This window comes from Octopus bimaculoides, chromosome 15, assembly GCF_046866305.1.
Source record: "Octopus bimaculoides isolate indiv1 chromosome 15, ASM4686630v1, whole genome shotgun sequence".
NCBI lineage: Eukaryota > Metazoa > Mollusca > Cephalopoda > Octopoda > Octopodidae > Octopus > Octopus bimaculoides.
The window spans coordinates 23,872,252-23,893,404 of NC_142942.1; the positions used below are offsets into that span (position 1 = coordinate 23,872,252).

The 21,153-nt window shown below is 36.7% G+C and overlaps 1 protein-coding gene across 1 annotated transcript in view; it reads left to right on the forward strand.

Annotated features, from left to right (window-relative positions):
• The window catches only part of LOC106874100 (ubiquitin-conjugating enzyme E2 R2), a 57,090-nt gene that overhangs the window by 34,888 nt on the left and 1,049 nt on the right, over positions 1-21,153 (forward strand). Inside the window, exons 2-4 of the mRNA XM_014921704.3 lie at positions 14,205-14,291; positions 16,719-16,816; positions 19,951-20,085. Coding sequence (XP_014777190.2) covers positions 14,205-14,291; positions 16,719-16,816; positions 19,951-20,085 — 320 coding nt within the window. The remainder of the gene's footprint in view (positions 1-14,204; positions 14,292-16,718; positions 16,817-19,950; positions 20,086-21,153) is intronic.

The window sequence follows — 21,153 nt, forward strand, 5'->3', positions numbered from 1 at the left end:
GAAAAGATGATTGGATACTAGTTGACCAGTCCACATTACTCTGTAAAGAGCACAGGGCCAGTTTATTGGTTTCTCTGGATGGGATGCTGGTCTGTTGCAGAATCACTCATTTTTACAAGCTCAGTGTATTCGAGCAACATCACCAGGTCCAAGAATTGAAACTGCAATCCAACGATCATGAGTCCAGCACCCTAACCACTAAGCCATGTTAAGCAATAAAAATTAAAAAAACTGGTTAAACAATAAAAATTCAGCACAGAAACAATGGAGAAAGAGTACTGCCGTGAATTATTAAAGGAAGGTAAATCATGTGCAAATAGATAAGAGGAAGTGACTGGCAAAGAATGAAACTTAAGTGAAGGGTTAGCTTCCGCATGGTTTTAGTGCCAACAAATTGGCCTGCCGGACATAAAAGTGTAAAATGATTGTTAAAAATAAATGATCACTCTCTGTAGAAAGGGTGTGAAAAGACTGTGTGACACATCAATAAGTGACATACTGGACAGACATTAAAGCAAGGCTTGTTATACCTGAAGAACATTGTTTTAGAAAGTCTCTAGCTCTCTAACGACAGACAGCTTTTTTTCCCAGCAACATGCCAACTGTAATTAATGACTGCTGGGAACGAGCTTCTAATTACAAAAATTAATACCCATTAATACACTGCTACTACTACTACTACTATATAATCTAAATGAATAAAAAAACCTATTCTGTCCTTTTATATTGAAGCTGTTTTTGTTTTGTTTTTTGTTTTGATAGTGGATCAACTCCCCCCACCCGCCTCACACCAGTTTCTTCTTCCTCTGTCCTTTTTGTCTTCTCCTGCAGACATTTTACATGAGCATCAGCTTTTCCATTCTTCTCAACAGGAATGCTGGTTAAAGTCATGGTCACTTCTGCTTCTGTAGGCATTTTCAAAATTGGCTGGGGTGGAATGTGTGTGGCTGTATATATAAAACTGAGGATGTGTGTGTGTGTGTGTGTGTGTGTGTGTGTGTGTGTGTGTGTGTGTGTGAACCTGCATAAATTCTGAAGTTCGCAACTGATTTTCTCTAAACTGGGAACATACATTACTTGTGTTCCAGAGATGGTTTTAGAACTCTTATAATTTTTCACATAATGAGTAATGGGGGCCCTGGGGGCAGAAAACCCCCTTTCCTGGGGTACATACGACTTCCCACATGGTTCATGCATTGCTTCTGTTCAAACTGAAGCAAAATTTTTAGCCACACTTCCACGCCTGCACCTATTGGTGTGTATAAATAATCTGAAGGTTAGATTCTAAAAGAATCTGTGTGAAACACTTTGTAATTTCATCTTCCTCCTCTTCACTCATTCAACACTAAAATTACAAATTACTTTCTCTATTTTTGTCTTTTTTGTTTATTCCTATTCACATTTTTTCCTTCCTTGTTTTGCTTTTTCCTTCTTCCTTCCATCCTCACTCCTTCTCTTATTCACATACACTTTCTTTTACTCACCCCTCTCTCCCCTCCTCAAACTCCTTTCTTTTTTTTCTGTAGTTTCTGTGTATATATTTGCTGCCCTACCCACATCCAGTTTTTGCTGAGTGTTTATGTGTAACACTCAACAATTGAACCTACCACCACTCCCACATACATACATCCTACTTTAAGCTACATAAATTACACAGCCACACCTTCCTCCTGTATTGATTGATTGGTTACAGATAACAATCAGTAAGTTCCTGTTGTCTTCCACCTGTGTTCCTCATCAAGTCCCATTCTTCTCTCCATTTAACCTGATAGTTTTCTTGCTACCAAAATGAGCAGCTCATGAGATCATGTAAGGCCAATTTAAGCAAATGTCTTATTACAATGGCTTCACTTGATATTGTAAATGAACTAAAATATATAGATCTCATACTAAAATATGCACCCTATACAAGCTGGTGTATATTCTTCATCGTGTGTCATGCTTACAGGCTCTGGCAATCATGGATCTTCAACCTTTTTCTCTGCGACACTTAGTACAACATTGGGTCTGATAGTATTGGATCATTCTTCTTGTAACCAGCTAGTAAGGCCATTGAGTATCTTCTCTCTCTCTCCCCTCCACCCAGCTAGTTCTTACTTTCACTTTTCCCAGCATGTATTACTGGTAGAGAAATATGGTGGTGTGGCTGTGAAATTAAAAGCAACAGTTAGGATTTTAGTAGATTAGGAAGATTTGAAAAGAAAGAATTTTCTTTTTGTGTGCATCTGTGTCCTGGGGTGATCCCTTCATGAAAGATGTTAAATGTTGTCAATATAGGCACAGGAGTGGCTGTGTGGTAAGTAGCTTACTTACCAACCACATGGTCCTGGGCTCAGTCCTATTGTGTGTCACCTTGGGCCGACCAAAGCCTTGTGAGTGCATTTGGTAGATGGAAATTATATGTGTGTGTATGTATATGTTTGTGTATCTGTGTTTGTCCCGCAGCCATCGCTTGACAACCGATGTTGGTGTGTTTACATCCCCCACAACTTAGCGTAGCAGTTCGGCAAAAAGAGAAGGATAGAATAAGTACTAGGCTTCTGTAGAAATAAGTCCTGGGGTCGATTTGTTTGACTAAAGGTGGTGCTCCAGCATGGCCGCAGTCAAATGACTAAAAAAAAAACTATATACATATATTTATCCTTTGATCAGTTCTGATTCCATCTATGACGATTCCATCTAATTTCTAGACAATATATTTACGACTAAATTATCATTCAATGAGTTGTTTCTCCTATTACATGCAAGGTGTGTTTTGAGGGTGAGTGTTGTTGCACTTTCTAGCAGTTTGCAGAGGTTGCCTTGTTATCCGGTTCTCTTTCTGTTACTGTGTCAATGTATTATTTATTAAAGCTACAGTAGTTGAATGGCTGGCATTGCATTTATTACTGTGTAATGTTCTCTTAAAGTACATTAATTACTTTGCTTGCTTCAGTTGATCTTCACTGAATTTATTAAGTACAGCTGACAGTTTAGCATCAGGATACTGGTAAAATAGTTGACCTGAAAATTCTTAGGAAATGATCCTGAAATTTACAGAGCCATTCTGACTGAGATTAATATGGAAAACGAAGGAAGAAAATTGAAATTTACCTTTGGAATTTAGAACCTACCACTAGCACTGTGTGTTGGTTTTCTATTTTCTAATCTTCATTATTGATATTACTCTAGGGATATGGTGGTGGTGGTGGTGGTGGTGGTGGTGGTGGTGGGGTGATTGGTATTATTGTCAGTGTCAGATAAAAATGCCTTCAGGTATTTATTCTAACTCTTTATGTCCCTGAGTCTAAGTCCTGCCAAGATCAACTTTACCATTCATCTTTCTGTTCCTCCCCTCAAAAATTTCTGGCCTTGTGCCTAAATCAGAAATCGTTTGTGGCATTACAACAACTGAGAGAAAGGGGTGTGGGTTCAATACCTCTTCTTTCTCTCTCTACTAAACATGATTCTGTGGAGTTTTAGGATGGACCATGTTTTAGTTTCAAGTGGCACCGAGCTGAGCTTAGTTTTCATCTCTTTCAAACAAACTTGTTTAGCCCCAGGTCAACCTTGATTTGAGCAGACTTATGGCAGAAAAGACATTTCAAACATTTTAAGGCGGCCAGTTGGCAGAAACGTGCACACACCGGGTGAAATGCTTAGTGGTATTTCGTCTGCCATTACACTCTGAGTTCAAATTCAGCCGAGGTCAACTTTGCCTTTCATCTGATATTTAGACTACAGTCTTCAGGGCCTTTTGGATCCTGTAAAAGTGTCCAACCCATGCCAACATGGAACACGGATGTTAAATAATAATAATAATAATAACAACAATGATGACGACTATATTATTTGATGTAGCTTTCCTTTTTTTCTTTTTCTTTTAAATAGGCAGGTATGATTTCAGTGAAGATTGACTATGATTTCTAGCTGGTTGGGTGACTATGTAGAGAGCCTTTCATTAGTTTGTAGTTATTTATGAAGGGTTAATTCAAACGATGATACTGCCTCTTTACAAATCTTGGCTTTTCACTTTGATAAAAAAAGAAAAAGAAAAAAAAGAAATCTATGTAACATTTCCAACTGAAAAGTCAACAGGTTTTTATATACTTTACCTGTACTCCATCATACTCTTTGATACTCCTTTTGTTTTTGTTTCTTATTTATTCACTTTTGTTTCCCAATAAAACCACTTTCAAAGTCTTCTCCCACAACTGGTTAGATTTGCTGACATTTCAACTCGAACCTATAACCAACCTACCTTCCTTTCTACCTGCCCAACTAGCCGTCAAATGTACATATCGTACCTCCCTATCTATCTATGTACCAATGTACCTCTCTGCCTATCTAATTACTTCTTAGTCAATCAGGCCAGTACCCACCCATCCTTTCCTATAGTTTAGTTGACCTAATTAGTGGTGAAGGTTAAGTATGTGTTACCCCCAAAGGCACACCCTGGCATAGCTCACCAGAAAGCACAAGCATGAAGAGCCAAGATCTGATGCTCTCAGCCAGGAGTCCATTGTTGCTTCAGTGAAGGAAGCTGTTTTGTTTAATCATATTTTCTGCTTTTTCACGTTTACTCGGTCACTCTTGCTGCAGCTATGAAAACTGAAATTGTCGTTTTAGCATTTCATGCAGATTTTCCTGACCAGTTTAATCATTTGCACAAAATCAATGATGAGACAGTTATCTGATACACATACACACATCCTCACTTCCTGCTGTAGAGACAGTTTATTGTTTTTACTCAATTTCAGGGATATTGAGCCAAAAATGTAAGTGATGTGATGTCAGCCAAGAAGCATTATTGATATTTCAGGGTGAAGTAATAGAATAAAACCATTTTCAAGTTGTAGACTAAAAGTTTTACACTAGACGTTGGCTGAAATGGTTTAACTTGTTAAATATCTTTAAGTCTGTGATTTTCCTTTATCTTTTGTGTTTGTAATAATAATAATAATAACAATGATGATAATAATAATAATTTTAACATCCACTTTGCTATGCTTGCACGCGTCAGACAGCATTTGAGGCAGATTTTCTACAGCTGGATGCCCTCCCTGTTGTTGACCCTTACCTGTTTCCAAGCAAGGTAATATTTCCCCATGGCCAGACATGTTTTAGCAGAATGTTGAAAGTGATTAACATTCAGTTATAACAATCAAACAGTCAAGATAAGGAGAGACAAACATACACACATTCTCCCTCCCCCCTCCCCCTCCCCCCTCTCCTACTTTCAGTTTCTGTTTGCCAGACACTTGCCCAAGGTGCTATGGAACCATGTGGTTGGAAAATAAACTTAAGCACACAATATATATATTGTCCAAATCATTTCTTAATGCCTGTCTGCATAACAACTCTTATCACTATCATCATCATCATCATCATCATGGGCAGCATTAATTATGTTCCCCCTACTTTAAAGACAGCAAGATGTGATTTGAAGGATATTTGGCTGCTATTACTAGCAGGTTGAAGAACCATGTTAGAGGTTTTCTCTTCAGTTGTATCTGAAAGAAAGACAAAACCGGGATGTTTCAGCTAGAATGTTTTGATCCAGCAGGCTTGTTGCTAACCTGGGGTTAAACAACAACAATAATAATAACAGTCAGAAGTTATGATCATTCATTCATCTGCTTCCAGTTGTTGTTAGCAACATATGTTGGCATTGTGAGGAGGCTAAGTGTGTGTTAATTACTTATCTCTGGTAATGACTTTTATTAAATCTTGTTTGCATGGACACACACAGTTAATATGGATCTTAATGAAATACATGTAATTTAGATGACAATGAATATGATGATGATGATGTTGATAGCTGGGTGGATGAAGAAGTGGAGAAATGTTAACCTCCCCCCCCCCCCACACACATTCCCCGTAATAAATATTCAGACCGTTTGGTCACACATTCAACCATTTTCTTGTAATCCAGAGAAAGAGTCTGTTAATTACCAGCTGATCGTTTCAGCTACCCTAGCTGGCAGTTTCCATATTTCTGTCATACCATCAATCAATGTTTGTGTGTGTGAGACTCGACATTTTTAGAAGAGATTTATGTGGGTATTAGGGTGTATGTGCACATGGTTGTGTGTATGCTCGTGTGCGTTAGTTAATTTTGTGAAGGTCATGAAAATAATGTTATCATTTATCATCTAAACATCTCAAACGATGTTATTTTTTTAATTCTCTCTTTTCAAGTTGACATCAAGACCCACAAAGTTGAGAATGTTCTCTTTTTAATTTAACCCATTCATTGATTGTTAGTTGTTAACTTTTTAATTCAAGTTTTTCTTTTTTTTAATTATATTTCTGTACAGCCACTTCTTAATACTTGATGCATTCACTCGCAGATGTGTACATGCATGTGTAGTTACAAGGAGTTTTATGCTTTTGTAATTAGAAAATGACCTGACCAATGTATAAATACATCAGCTCACTCTTAAAAATAGTCTTGACATTTTTTTTGCAAGTTTTTTTTTCTACTTTGTACTAAATATTAAATGGTTAATATTTACACATCATCATCATCATCACTACTGCATCTGCTTTTCCATTTTAGCATGTGTTAAATTAATCCCCTTTTAGTATGAATCCACCCAAGACAGCCCCTGGTTCTAAGATGCAAACTTCTGGTTCTGAGTGATCTAAATCAAAAACTTCCTTTAAAATTCCGTGTCAATTTATGTTCCAGCTTTAATAATGACAGTTATTTTATTAAATTCTTCATTATTTTTAAAGTTAATTGAAACGAAATTAGTGTATTTCAACAGAAATATGGTGACAAAAGGGTTAAACTAAAGAGGCAGATTTTGTACAGTCCTGTTGTCAATTTTACTTACTAACCCTTATCTGTTTTCTAAATAAGGTATTTTCATTGCAGAAGCCCCTTTTTGTTTGTTTTTAAGTGAAGTGTAAGGGCAACTTTTGTGAAAATCACTTATTTGGGATCCATGTTAATAAGGGATTAAAAAAAACAAACAAACAAAAAACAAAAACAAAAGTGGTCTCAGAGAGGTTTGAATTAAGAATGTATAGAAATGGTCTTGCAGATTGTTGTGATAAATAGGGTATCAAAGTGAATTACCATTTCAGCCAAATTCCATTTTTTTCTCTCTTCTTTTTTTAATTTCAAAGTAAAATTGAATTTATCTTCTTCACTCCATGTGCAAGTGGAATTGATTAGTTGGCATGGTGATTACTTAAAGTTCATGTAGCACTGTTATTAATGCTTGAAATGGAACCCCTTTCCTCTGTGTCCATTGTGAATTACTGTTAATCATGGAGGAATAATTGTATGTGAAGGGTCATCTCAATGTGTTGAGAGGATGTCTGTAAAAGACTAATGTATTTAAGAAGTGGTCGTTAATAGAGGCCGGCAGATCAGCTGAGCATTTAGTGTTGGATAAATTCTAATTCGGTTGATGGATAATAGGAGTTGAGAGATTGGTTCATTTGAGAAGGTACCAGGGGAGTTGCAGAATCACAAACTGTTTGCTGAAGAGATTCTTATTAGGATGCTGCTGGAGCTAGTAGCTCTTTGGTGGTGGAGCTAGTGGGTATGTCTTTTGTTTTTTTACTTGTTTCAGTGTTTGGACTGTGGCCATACTGGGGCACCTCCTAGAAGAGTATTAGTCGAACAAATTGCTTCCAGTACTTTGTTTTTTTTAAAGTCTTGTACTTGTTCTATTGATTTCTTTTGCTGAACCACTAAGTTATGTTGATGTAAACAAACCAACACCTAAATACACAAAGGACACTGCCATCAAGATGGGTTTGAGTAAACTGAATCCGGTCATGTCAGCCTTTTCATTCCTTGGAGCAAATCTGACTCAGCACAATGATTAGATTCAAGGAAGCAATTGAGCTTTGGATTATTTAGATGCTTATCAGGATCAGATGAGGGAGTTAATCCCACTTGCTCTGCCTTCAAGATGACATGAAATAAGAATGATTCTTCTGAAATTCATAATGCCTTTTATGTTGCAGGATTTATTTTGAAATATTTTAGTAGGGAATGTGGTTATGTCTCTTTAACCCCTTTCGGTAATTGCAGCTCTGGTGTTGAGTTCTTTTTGCAATCAAATAGTTCCAGTTATGGTATCACGACCATTTCTCTTTTACCTTGTTCAACGAAACCATATCAATGAAATTGGATTGCTGAAAACTGCACAAACCTGTTGAATAGATTGTACTTGTAGCAGATGTAATCCATCTGTCTGTTTAGCTCCTTTACAATTAGATTGGAGCCTGGTGTTGCCATCCGGTTTCACCAGTCCTCAGTCAAATCGTCCAACCCATGCTAGCATGGAAAGCGGACGTTAAACGATGATGATATGGCTGGCCCTTGGGTGCCTTTACTTAGTATAGTCCACTCTTTTGTACTCATTTAGACCAGGTGTCCTGTTTATGGAGAATTCAAGCCATGGTTTTGTTCTCTCTGCTGGTCATATCACAGAAACCTTGCAAAAGGTTATGGGTCCTACTTTTCCTCCTTTGAATAATAATCTTTTCTACTATAGGCACAAGGCCATGAACTTTGAGGGTGTAGGCTAGTCAACTACATTGATCTCAGTGCTCAACTGGTACTTATTGTATTGACCCTGAAGGGATGAAAGGCAGACACGACTTAGGTAACATTTGAACTCAGAATGGCAAAATCATTAGCACACTGGACAAAATGATTAGCAGCATTTCTTCAGACTTTACACTTTGCTGCCTTAATAATAATAATAATAATAATAATAATAATAATAATAATAATAACTGTTACTAATTAAGGTGCAAGGGCAGCAGTTTTGAGGGGAGAGTGCTAGTCGATTGCCCTCACTGCTCAACTGGCATTCTATTTTATCTGCCCCAGAAGGATGAAAAGCAAAGTTTTACTTTGGCAAGATTTGAACTCAGAATATAAATGTTGGAAGAAAAACTGTAAGAAATTGTTTTACCAATGCCCCAACAGTTCTGTCAACTCATCCCCTTAACAATAATAAATGAAATACCTTAATTGTGTTTTTTCACAACACAACCTCACCAGCCAACTTGTCTTAACACCAAAATATGATACTTTAGTTTATTTCATTAGAAATCTGGTTACCAAAGAGATAAAGAAATGTTGTTTCGACTTAGAATTTCTTTTTTTTTTTTTTTTCACTTTTTAGCTAATGAGAAAAGAAAAAACAAAACAAATTTCTTTGTAAATTTTTCCTGCTGGTGTGTCTAGGACTACTTAACTGATTAATTTGGCTATTTGCATTTGAATTGTTAAAAAGCTTTTTCTTTTTCAAATTTGTATGCACTTGCTCACAACATGGACGAAGGAGAAGAGTGTCTTGTCCAGCGGGCAGAATACAATGTTTGTTATTTAGTTTTAAGCACTTTTAAATCTTGGTTACAGTATTTGTATGAAACATGCGGTCGGTGACAGTTGTTGTATGTATAATATATATATGTATATCATGATGATCATCATAAATATTTTATAACTTAGTGCTGGGACAGTTACAACTGTCTCTCTGTAACACATGTTGACAGTGAGGAGGACTATGGCTAAAGAGTAAGCATTGAAAGCAAAGAACCAAAGCAGATAAGGGTTGGTGAAAGAAGGGCATCTGGTCGTACACAATCTGCTTTAACGAATGCCAATCTGACCCTTACAAACATTAAAAATTGGATGATGTTTAAATGATGGTGATGATGATGATAACAGAATAATCAGTCTGTTTAACTTGAAATAGGTGTTATTACAAAAAAAACCCCAAAAACTGCAATAAACAGTAGGTTTTACTGTTATCTCTGTCTGTAATTGCTTGTGAATTATGTAGGGTAAGTTGAGGAAGTTGGTTTTAAACAGTAAGGTTACCTACATTTAATGTGTAAGTCAAGTATTACTAGTTATTGATTAGTTATAGATTAGCATTGATAGTGTATCAGTGGATTGATTGGAATATGATTTGGAAGAGCCACATGCTTGCTGTGATGTAACACACTCACACCCTCCTCCCCCACTCATACCCCCCCACCACGCACACTCCCCCTCCCCCTCCCCCACCCACTCATACACTCTCACATGTAGTCTCTTTCTCGCACACAAACTAATCTAATCTGTGTTCTGAGATAGGCGTTTCATTATGGGGTGGGGGATGTTTTGGTCCTTCATTCCTTTAATGAGAGGAAGAAAGTCAGTGCCAGTATCCCTTTTCAGGTCTCCAAGACTGGAATGAAGAAGGCCTTGAATGGACTCAGTGACCATGTAGCAGGAGGGATGGGAGTGGGGTATGTAAGGTCATAGCAAACCAAACGAGTTGACAGGGAACTTCGCTGCCAATGTCTGAGGTGGTGGCAGGAGAGTCTATGGTTATCTTACCATTGTGTAGGGGCCTCTATATTGTATCTCTATAGCCAGAACACTCTCAACAACCACATTCATCCAGACTTAAGAGTTGTAGATGTTTGTCTATTGAAACAGTTACTGCAATAAACTGTCAAATGGTGATGAAGCTGTGAGGAAGAAGCAAGTTTGGTGTCTAATACCATTTTATTTCAGTAAGAGAGTCAACTCTTGGCATGGTTCAGTCTCATTAAGACCTCATCAGGGAAGTTTGGACTTTTCCATACTTGCTGAAGGATTTTGAGCAATGATTCCCAACCTTTTTTATGTCTAGCAACACTCTTTGGAAATGTTTTATTAATTTTGCCACCTCACCTTACAAAAATTAAATAACGTTTGAAATTGAAAGAATCAATTTCCAAATAACTAATTTGTTAAAAAAAAAACTGAACCGCATACAGTATTGGGGTATAATAAAGATTAATTAAACATGGCCATTAAATAATGATGACGGTGATGAAGATATATGACCTATGACAGGGTTATTGAATCTGTCCTTACTTTTTCAATGAAACTAAAGTATTATTTGAGGGAATTTTGGCTGCTCTCTCTTTTTTGTTTGTTTTGGCAGGTTGAGTTATTTTAGTAGGTCAAACCATTGGTTGTTTGTGATCAGTTATATTCAATCGAATGGCAGTACTATCCTATTACTTAATTTAGAGTAATAATTTTCTTTTTATCTCTCTACAGCACTGACATCACTAAATAGCATGGTGGTAGTAGTTGTAGTAATAGTAGTAGTAGTAGTAGTAATTATTACACACTGTTAATTTCTCTTTCTTCTTCTTTGTTATTCATGAGCAAACCCACACTCAAACCCCTGCTGCTTATCTTTCTCTTTGTGAACATGTAGGTTTGTGAACATGTAGGTTTGTGCAATCAGGGATTTTTTTCTGTGATTCAGTTGAATTGTTTCGAGTCAGTTCATCTTTTAAAACTGAACTCTTCTTTCTGTGGAGAACCACTTCATCGACAATGAAGTATGAGAGAGAGAGAGAGAGAGAGACAGGTAGATGGAGAAAAGTAGACCGAATATGTTTAATGTAATGTAAAACTGTAGTAGTAGTTTTGTGTATTATTACTATCATTTCATTATTATCGTTATTGGATGAGAATGGTTCATTTCGTCAATTAGATTTAAAAATAAAACTACTTATGTTATTGTAATGTTTCCTCGAAGATTATCAAACTTAATTGAAAATACCTCTTCTTCCTCCCTTCCTTTCATTCTTCTCTTGCAAATAAACAAATAAAATAAAATAGTAATTGTATAATTGCAAAAACCTTTGACATACTCTACCCACCCCTTCTGCATGGTCCTTGACAGCATTTACTAATAATAATAATGATAATGATGATAATTATAACAATAATAACGATAATCTGTGATCACATGCACCAATAAACTGAAAGGTCAGCAAGTATATCCCAGCTGAGCTAAAACAAGTCTATTCAATGGCAACATCTGCTTTAAAAGGTCAAGAAATCAATCATTTTTTGCTCATCAAGATGGATGCCCCACCACTCTTCGTCCCTCTCACCATTGCTTAGTTATGAAAAAAAAATTTTTTTATGAAATCACTTTATTTAATGGCATTATAATGAAAATGATATCGTTAATAATAATGCTTTCAAATTTTGGCCCAAGGTCAGCAGTTTTGGAGAAGCAGACAAGTTGATGACCCTGAAGGGATGAAAGGCAATGTTGACTTCAAGAGGATTTGAACTCAGCATGTAAAAAGCCAGGAGAAAAGCCATTAAAGCATTTTGTTCCACCGACTTCCAACGATTTTGCCATCTCACCATCTTAAAGGTTAATAATGATGATGATGATGATAATTCAAACCTACTAACATAGGTAGAAGGCCTGGAGTTTAGTGGAGGAGAGAAGTGGATTATATGGACCCCAGTATCGTAAAAATTTCCCCATGAGGATCATTGTGGTTTTGTAGAAGCAGTGGAATATTGCACTTAATATCTTATACTTTTTAATTTAGCTCCTTTGCATTTCTGGACTCAAATCTTCTGGGCTGGAGCTCAATAAACTATGTCTCTTCCTTCCTCTTGTATATTTGTGGAAACATGGGAAATATTTTTTTTTTCTAATTAACTGAAGGCAGTGAAATGGTAGAATCCGTTTACTAACAAATGTTTTGTGGTATTTTGTTGTCTCACATTCAGAGATTAGATCCTATTAATTTTGACTTTCTTTTTGATGATCATTTTTATGTGTTGTTCATTTTATCTCTAGAATATTCTAGAGTTCTAAGTTGTTGCCCACTAGGAAAATTGTGTATACGACTAGTGCTTGGGGTTTTTCTCTTTGAGATGATTAAGTTTGGCAAAAATATTCCATAAAGATTTTCATTGTTTATACAGTTTTGTTCCTTAAACCTCCTCTTTCCCTATTTTGCTGTAACCAGTATTTTTTTCACACCCATTTTATATACACTGATGCTTTTTATCCAACTTAAAACCTTGTTCTAAACAAGTGCACTCCATCATCCTTAACTTAAATCTCTTTAGGGTCCTCTCTCTGATTCCACATATCTCTGCAATTAATCTTCAAGTTTGTCATTAATTGGTATATCTGAAGTAAGATCTCATCATCTTGTCAATTCAAGTAGTTCTTTTACAGTTAAGGACACCACAACTCTTTCAATCAACAAAATCAATTTTTTCTGCTTATATATCAGGATTGAACAGTGATTTAAAAAAACTATCAAAAAACAAGAAAAAATTCTGGTTTTTAAATTATTATTTTAGGGGTTGTAAATTGAGAGTGTTGGAGCAAATTCCTTGTGGTATTTAGTGACTCCATTTTATATTGAAAGTTCTAATCTTCACCGTGTTCAATAAAATAAATACCAGTTGTGATACTGAGGTTAACTTTGCCTTTTATTCCTCCAGGATCGATAAAATAAAGCACCACTTATGTTCTGAAGTTGATCGTTTCAACTAATTCACTTCCCTTAAAATTGCTGGCTTTGTACTTAAATTAAAATCAATTAGTCGGACAATAATTCTTATAGATGCATGTGGTGTGGTTAAGATCTCTTTGCAACCCCCATGTGGTTGAGTTGTATTAGGAGATGTTTGTACAGAGAATATCTTGCAAAAATTGTGCTCTTTAACTGAATGTATTTTCTGTAAAATATGCCATGGACCTTGCAGAGTTTATTTCTGCTGTGTAGAATGTTGTAATCCTTGCTGGGGTTTCTACACGTTTGATCAGATTCTTTATTATCCAGGGGCAAGTATGGCTGTAGAGTTGTAATTGTGACTACAGATGGGCAGGTGGGGCTCTGTCGTTAAGGTGTTTGCTTCCCAACCACACGGTTCTGGGTTCAGTTCCACTGTGTGATACCTTGGTTAAGTGTTTTCTACTAAAGCCTCTGACTGGTAGATTTGGTAGACAGAGACTGAAAGAAGCCTATTGTTTGTATGCTAGTGTTGTCTTGTCTTGACATCAAATGATTGTTGTAAATGAGTGTCACTGTCCTACAAGCAGTGTCATTCAATTCTGTGAAAACATGTTCAGCCATGGGTAAAATATTACCTTGTTTGGAAACAGGTGAGGATTGGTGACAAAAAAGGTATCTGGCTGTAGAACATCTGCCTTAATAAACCCCAGCTTATGCACACATGGGTAAAGTGGGCATTAATATGAGGGTGGTGACACAGTGCACCAATCATTCTTGGTACCATATTCTCATACCTATGTCCTGCTTATTTCTATTTTGAGGTCCAAATATTTTAGTATTTATTTTCAAAATTATGTTTTATCTCATTTGATATTATTAGTAATGTTTTGTCTTTTGTTTCTCTTCCACAGGCACACATGAAGTTTCCTTCAGATTATCCATATTCTCCTCCTAGTGTTCAGTTTAAATCAAGAATGTGGCACCCAAATGTTTATGAGGTTTGTGGCATAAGTTTTGTTCTATTTTCCTTTTTATGTGTGTGTGTGTGTGTATGAAGAAGTATTATTGAATTACATGAAGTGGTAACTTCCCGAGTCTCCGTTTCTGTGTGGCCACCAGATGTTGGTGTGGGACTTTAGAGAGATTTGAGGAAAATGAATGTCTCAGTGTCGACGTTTTGGTTGTTGTGTTGAGGCTCACATACATGTGAACATGTACACTCACAAGAACTTGTGAACATGCAAACACACATTTGTGCACACACACATATATATATATATATGCACATATGTGCATATACTTATACACCCCTATGCATACACACACACTTATGTATATATTACACACACACACACACACATTCATTCCAAATAATTTCTTCATCACTTTTAGTATTATGGCTAAAGAATCTATCAAGTGTTTTAAGCATGCTAGCCACACATACTCACCTGCATACACAGCACCCTTCCCTTGAAATTACATCTTACAACCCAAAGAGGGAGGACCCTTATACAATATAGTCCTCAATATATTTAACTATGAGATGAGGCAGTCATGGCAAGAATGTCTTCTCGTCATAGGTCTCCTGGATCAGGATTGACCTGAGGTTAAACAACATTACCCACATTTATGTCCTTCCCCCGCTCCCCTTCACATGACCTAATCTTGAACAATTTATACAATTTTTTTTTTTTCTTCTTCTGAAATATCTCAGTATATTTCTGTGCAATGTTTAGAAAATAGTTTAGCCCAGGAGGGGAGGTGGGGTTGAATGTCTTATCTTCAATTCCCTTATTTCTTTAGTTTGTTTTACCTCCCTACTACAACCAACGGAATTTTATTCATTTATTCAAACATCTGTTTATTTTAGTTTAGTTTTCATCTCCTTCTTATTATTCTCCTTCTCTTCCTCTTTTTCTTCTTCTTTTATTATTATTATTATTATTATTATTATCATCATCATCACTGGAATTCTCGCTCTCATCTCGGTTGTTATTATAAAGCAAAAACATCTAAGTCTTCTAATTCTACTGTGTTGTATCACTCTGTCATACTGGAGCAAATATTTCTGGACTGTCTTATAATATTTGGAGAAAGTAAAATAACGGAAAAAATAGCATTGTTGTTGTTGTTGTTTAGTGGCAGGAAGAAAGTCTTGTCTGGGAGGATGTGTAAAGCCATGGTTGGTGAGGAGATTGGAATGAGAGATATGAGAGAAATAACTTAATAATGAGAAAATGAAATTTTATATGAGAAGTAGGAAATTTATGAATTAATTTGAGATAACAAAATATTTCTAGCTTTGTTGCAGGTTTTAAAGCAAGGTTAAATATTTTTATTTATTTATCTTGTCTGTCTATAGTGTGTGTGTGTGTGTATGGTTGATAACCTTGAGAAAGTCATAAATATTGCATGGCCTTGTTCATTACGAACAAATCAGAGACCTTGTGTCTCTGTACAACAATTGTACGAGTGGTGACTCTAATCAATAGGGCTGATAAAACAAGTACTGAGCTCAATATAATCAATCATACCATCCTCACATAATTTGTGGCATTGCAATTATTATTATTATTGTTGTTATTGTCGCTGTTGTTTTGGTGAGCTGGCAGAATCATTAGCGTGTCAGGCAAAATGCCAAGTGGTATTTCTCCTGGCTCTTTACAATCTGAGCTCAAATCCTACTGAGGTAAATGTTGCCTTTCTTCCTTTTGGAGTTGAAAAAATTATGTACCAATCAAATACTGGGGTTGATGTAATCGACGTAGCCCCACTCCCGAAAACTGCTGGCCTTGTGTCCAAAGCTGGAAACCATTATTATCATCATTATTATTATTATTATTATTATTATTATTATTATTATTGCAGCAGAATTGTTAGCACATTGGACAAAATGCTTATTAGTGTCTCTTCCAGTTTTACATTTTGAGTTCAAATTCTGCTGAAGTAGACTTTCCCTTTCATCCTTTTGGGGTCCAATAAAATAACTACTAGTTAAGCAGTGGGGTCAAAGTAATTGACCAACCCCTCCCTCATAAATATGTCTATGATGCTCCCCCTCTACTTCTACTCGTGATCAGAGATGCACATATCGTCTGGCACTAAGAGACATGCTGAACTGGTTAAGATCAAACAACTGACAAGCAAATCTGTGATATTGAGCAGAATGTTTGCTGTAAAACCCATTTTTTATACCAAGGTAGTTGATGCTATTGACCCTAGTACTTGACTGAGGTATAAAGCCAGGGATTTTAGAGAAGGGATCAAATCAGCTAAAGTCACATTGGACAGGTGACTGGTAAAAATCCGTCTGAGCAGTGTTTCAACTCAGAAAGTAAAGGCTTGAAACTGAACTCTTCAAAGTAGTTAATGCAGTTGTTTTTGTCTGTATTGAACTCTATTCTTTTTTTTTTTCTTGGTTCCAGAATGGAGATGTTTGCATATCTATATTACATCCCCCTGTTGATGATCCACAGAGCGGTGAGTTACCTTCTGAAAGATGGAATCCTACACAGAACGTCCGGTAAGCAAGTCTCTTTCAGTGTGTGTGTGTGTTAAGCAACTGCTTTTTAGTTGAAAAATTAAAATGTTCTTGTTTTACACAATTCTTGAAGTGAAACAATGTGTTGGAAATATGTTGTATTTTGGATAGGTCGTTGTGCCAGTGAACATACAAATACCCACTGGTTGTAGTTCACTTTTACATTGCTGATCAGTTGATCAATCAACTATTGATTGAATTGTCAATGACTTTCACTCAGTGATCTGCAATTAGTTTTGCTTCCTGTTTTGTGTTTGGTGTTTATATGTCTTGCAAAATGAATTTATAATGAAAGATCATCAGTTGTGTGGTGAAAGACTCTGATGAAACAATATTTGATTAATTAGTCAACAATAAACAAGTGAACTGCAGTCAGTGTATGTAGGGTTTTTTTTTTTTTATTTGAGAGAATGTCTCCCAAAATGGAACACTAATTACAATGTGATTAATCAATATTTATTATATATTGTGAATTGATACATTGATAAATATCTCTTGTATATTATCCTGGTTTCATTTAAGTGATCCAGGCCCTCTTCATGTCAGACTTGAAATAGCTTTTTAGATGGTAGAAAGGGATTCTCTCACAGCTGTGTGTAGTTGTCAATACCTTGAGAAAGATCTTGTTTGAAATAATTACTACCAAACTCTGCTTGACCAAGTGCATTCCTCTTCTTCACCTATAGAATCTCTATGCTGTTGGAAAGTGAAGGTCAAGTATTTGAAGCTTCCCCTCCCCTCTCACAAATGATTTAACTTATTGAATTGTGTATTGTGGTAATTTATTTCTATAGTGCTCTTAGCCACTGGGTATCCACCCATTTCTGATGTCAGTTAATGATGCCAGTTAAGCATTACTGTTCAAGTCCACTAATTGTGTGTGTGTGTGAATCAGTCAATTAGTCTATCCATTCATCACACCTGGAAGCTGTTGGCAAAGTGGTTGCTAGATTTTTGTTGAATAAGCTGATGGAAGATATCATCCCTAAATCCCAAAATGGCTTTAGATGAGGTAGAGGAACAATGGACATGGTACTCTCTGCAAGACAGACCCAAGAGAAATGTACTGAACTGCAGATACCTTTATATCAAGTCTTTGTTGATTTAAAGAAAGCTTTTGATACAGTTAACAGATGTGCCCTGTGGAAAATCCCTGGAAAAGTCAAGTTCCTACCATCGTTTGTCACTATGTTTGATTGCACTAAAACAGTTCTGATTGACATTGAAGTTAAGCAAGGCAGTATTTCTGCTCCCACTCTTTTATTTTGATATTCTTTGCTGTTCTGCTTACGTATGCATTCTACACTTGTGACAAGGGTATTCTCTTGCAGTTTATGTATGTATGCATGTATGTACATAGGTACGTATTGGATATTTTTTTTAATGTACCTCATATATACAAACATACGTACATATGTACGTATGTACAAGGTGCATTAAAAAAATATCCAACTTCATTTTTTCCTGCCGAAACTAATGCCACATGGGCAAAATCCTTTGGATGGGACCTGATGCCACCCTCTTGCACATGCACCAAATTTTCATGCCAGGAGTCCATGCCAGTCCCCAACTGTTACACCAAGTGTAACTTGACTCGATTCATTCTCTTTCACTCACACCATCACCATTACTCTTGACTCAACCTTCTGTGCTCTCCTTAGGGAGTTGTTTGTCTTTTGTATGAGCAAACCAACAGAGACCCCTTTTGTTGTCTTTAGAGGTATGGATGCATGCCTATTCGTGTGATCTAAAAATTCACTCCACTATCTTGTGGTTCTAGGATCAGTCTCACTGTGCAAGTGTGAGAGTTTATCCAAGTGATATTTGGTAGATGGAAACTGTGCAGAAGCCAGTCATACAGACTACATATTCTTGAGAATATCAACACAATTAACCCTGGGCAATTTGCCCAATCAAGTGAATTAATTATTGTAATTATTAATTACTGCATTTGTATATAACCCACAATTTGCAATTTTAGCATTATAATTATATTGATGTAAGAATATAAATCTTATTGGATGATAGCAAAAACATGAAAATGTGGCTGAAATTAGTTTTATTAATATGTATTTGCATCTTGAGTTATACTTTTTCTTCATTTTTCTCTCAATTGAGGAAATTGTCCAGGAGGGCAGGTGTTCCAAGGACTGATTTTAGGCTATGGCCTTTAACCTGTTGGTCACTTTAATCTGTTGCTCCATGGTACCTTTAGCAGAATCCAATCTTCTGGCAAGTCTCCAATCTAAAAATAAGCCATCTGTTGTGGTTTCTTCTCTTTTCTCCACCAGTTGCAGGGGCCCTGAAAGGTTCAAGGCTGGTCGGCTTCATCCCTTAGGCAAGTGTCTCTGGACTTGTTCCACTCCATCCATACTCTAATCACTCTGCTGATACGATTGAGTCGTTGCTTGGACTGATCAGGATGTCGTGAACTGGGACTGGTTGCAGTGTTCCTAAGAGTTGTGTGGGATGTCCAGCAGTGGTGGTGTTGCTGAGGTGAGGTGTTCAAGTGTGGATTATGATGATTGGCTATACAACCAGTGGCTCTAGGCTACAGGAAAGCTTAATTGATTTGTGTGCACAGATGTTGGAAAGCCTTGATCAATACGATTTGTGCAGACTTGTATACGAGAGAGAGAGACCGCTAACGAAACAAACCTATTTGCTTGATGTTTTTAATCATGCTACTCTCACTTTTGTTATGGGGCATGTCATTCTGACACTCAGGGGCTAATGTTCCAGTGACTATGTAAAGACAGAAAATTGGAAGTGTGGGAGAGATAAGACAAGCTGGGTACTTACATGAAATCTAGACCTGCACTAGCTGTGTACACAAGTCTTGTATGTGAAGAGCTGCAGTTGTCAGTATGAACCTTGCATACATAAATAATCTGTTTGGTTTGGGATTTATGTAAATTCCTTCTTTACTCAGCACAATTGATTTATGGCTATAAGGACAGACGCAGGACACTGTCTTTGGAAGGTTTTGGAGCTTTCTTATGAGAGAGAGAGTGGTAGGGCAACTGTATCCCGGCTGAGGGCCTGGTGGTACAGACTGTGATGTAACTACTGTATTGTGTTGATGGTGCAGTTTGTGTATTTTTTGTTTATTGCAGAACAATTCTCCTAAGTATAATTTCCTTATTGAATGAACCGAACACATATTCCCCAGCCAATGTAGATGCTTCAGTGATGTATCGCAAATGGAGAGACTCAAGAGGACGAGATAAAGAATATGAAAATATTATCAGGTAAAGTCATTTTATTATCCAAGGGTAGCAGAACCATTGGCTGGACAAAATGCTTGGCAGCATTTCATCCTTGTGAGACTGGTCCTTTTGTTTAAAAGACCAGCCAACAATCCATGTTTATTTTATCAGTTGTATTGTCCCCTTAAACCTTGTAAACTTATACCAATGTTAGAAATCATTGTTTGGTTATTTGTCACTTTATATTCTAGGTTCAGTTTGCTCCTGGGTCAGCTTTGCCATTCATCTTTTCTAGGGTTAATAAAATAAGAACCAAGTCAAGCAATGGGATTGACTTCATCAGTTATATCCCTACTCCCTAATTTAGGGGTTTGTGCAGTTTCAGTTTTCTGAGGGAATGTTTCTGTATGTGACATCTACTTTGCTGTGCAGCAGTGTTTGCTGTCATTTCAAGTCACTTCAGTCTGTGTGTGTGTGTGTGTGTGTGTGTGTGTGTGTGTGTGTGTGTGTGTGGAATATACACTTTGAGATGTTATTATTTTATTGGGATGTGCTGTGTGACATAAACATATTGGAAGGTGATAGTATTATAAAAATTGTGATATAGTTTTCGTGGTGATTCTGCAGATTATGTAAGTAAATTTGTTCTTTTGGGATGATTGCATAGAACACGAGCCCATGCTGTGGCAGTTGTGCATTAGTATTGGGGGTGGGGTGGGGTATAGAATATGTACTGTGAAAGTTGTGTTATTGGATTGCAAGTGACATGTGTAGGATATGGGCTGTGTCTGGCAGGACTAATTCTTTGGACCGTACAAAGGTGTTTTATTCCCAGTATGGTTCTTAAATTTTACCCTAATTGTATTAATTATGTTTGGCATCATTTTCATTCTTATTAAGTCTCACCAGAAGCGGAAGGTGCTGTCCCTCCAGTGAATTTGTTGAAAGACGAGGGAGAGTCATGGAAATGGTGCTGGGTGAATGACTTTATTTTTCAGCATGAACCTGTTAGTTGAAAGTAGGCAGTTGTTCTTGTTTGTGGGGTTCCTTAGTTAGTCTTAGGGGCCTGTCCAGCTGTTAGGACATCTCATTGCACTTCTTTGTGTATTC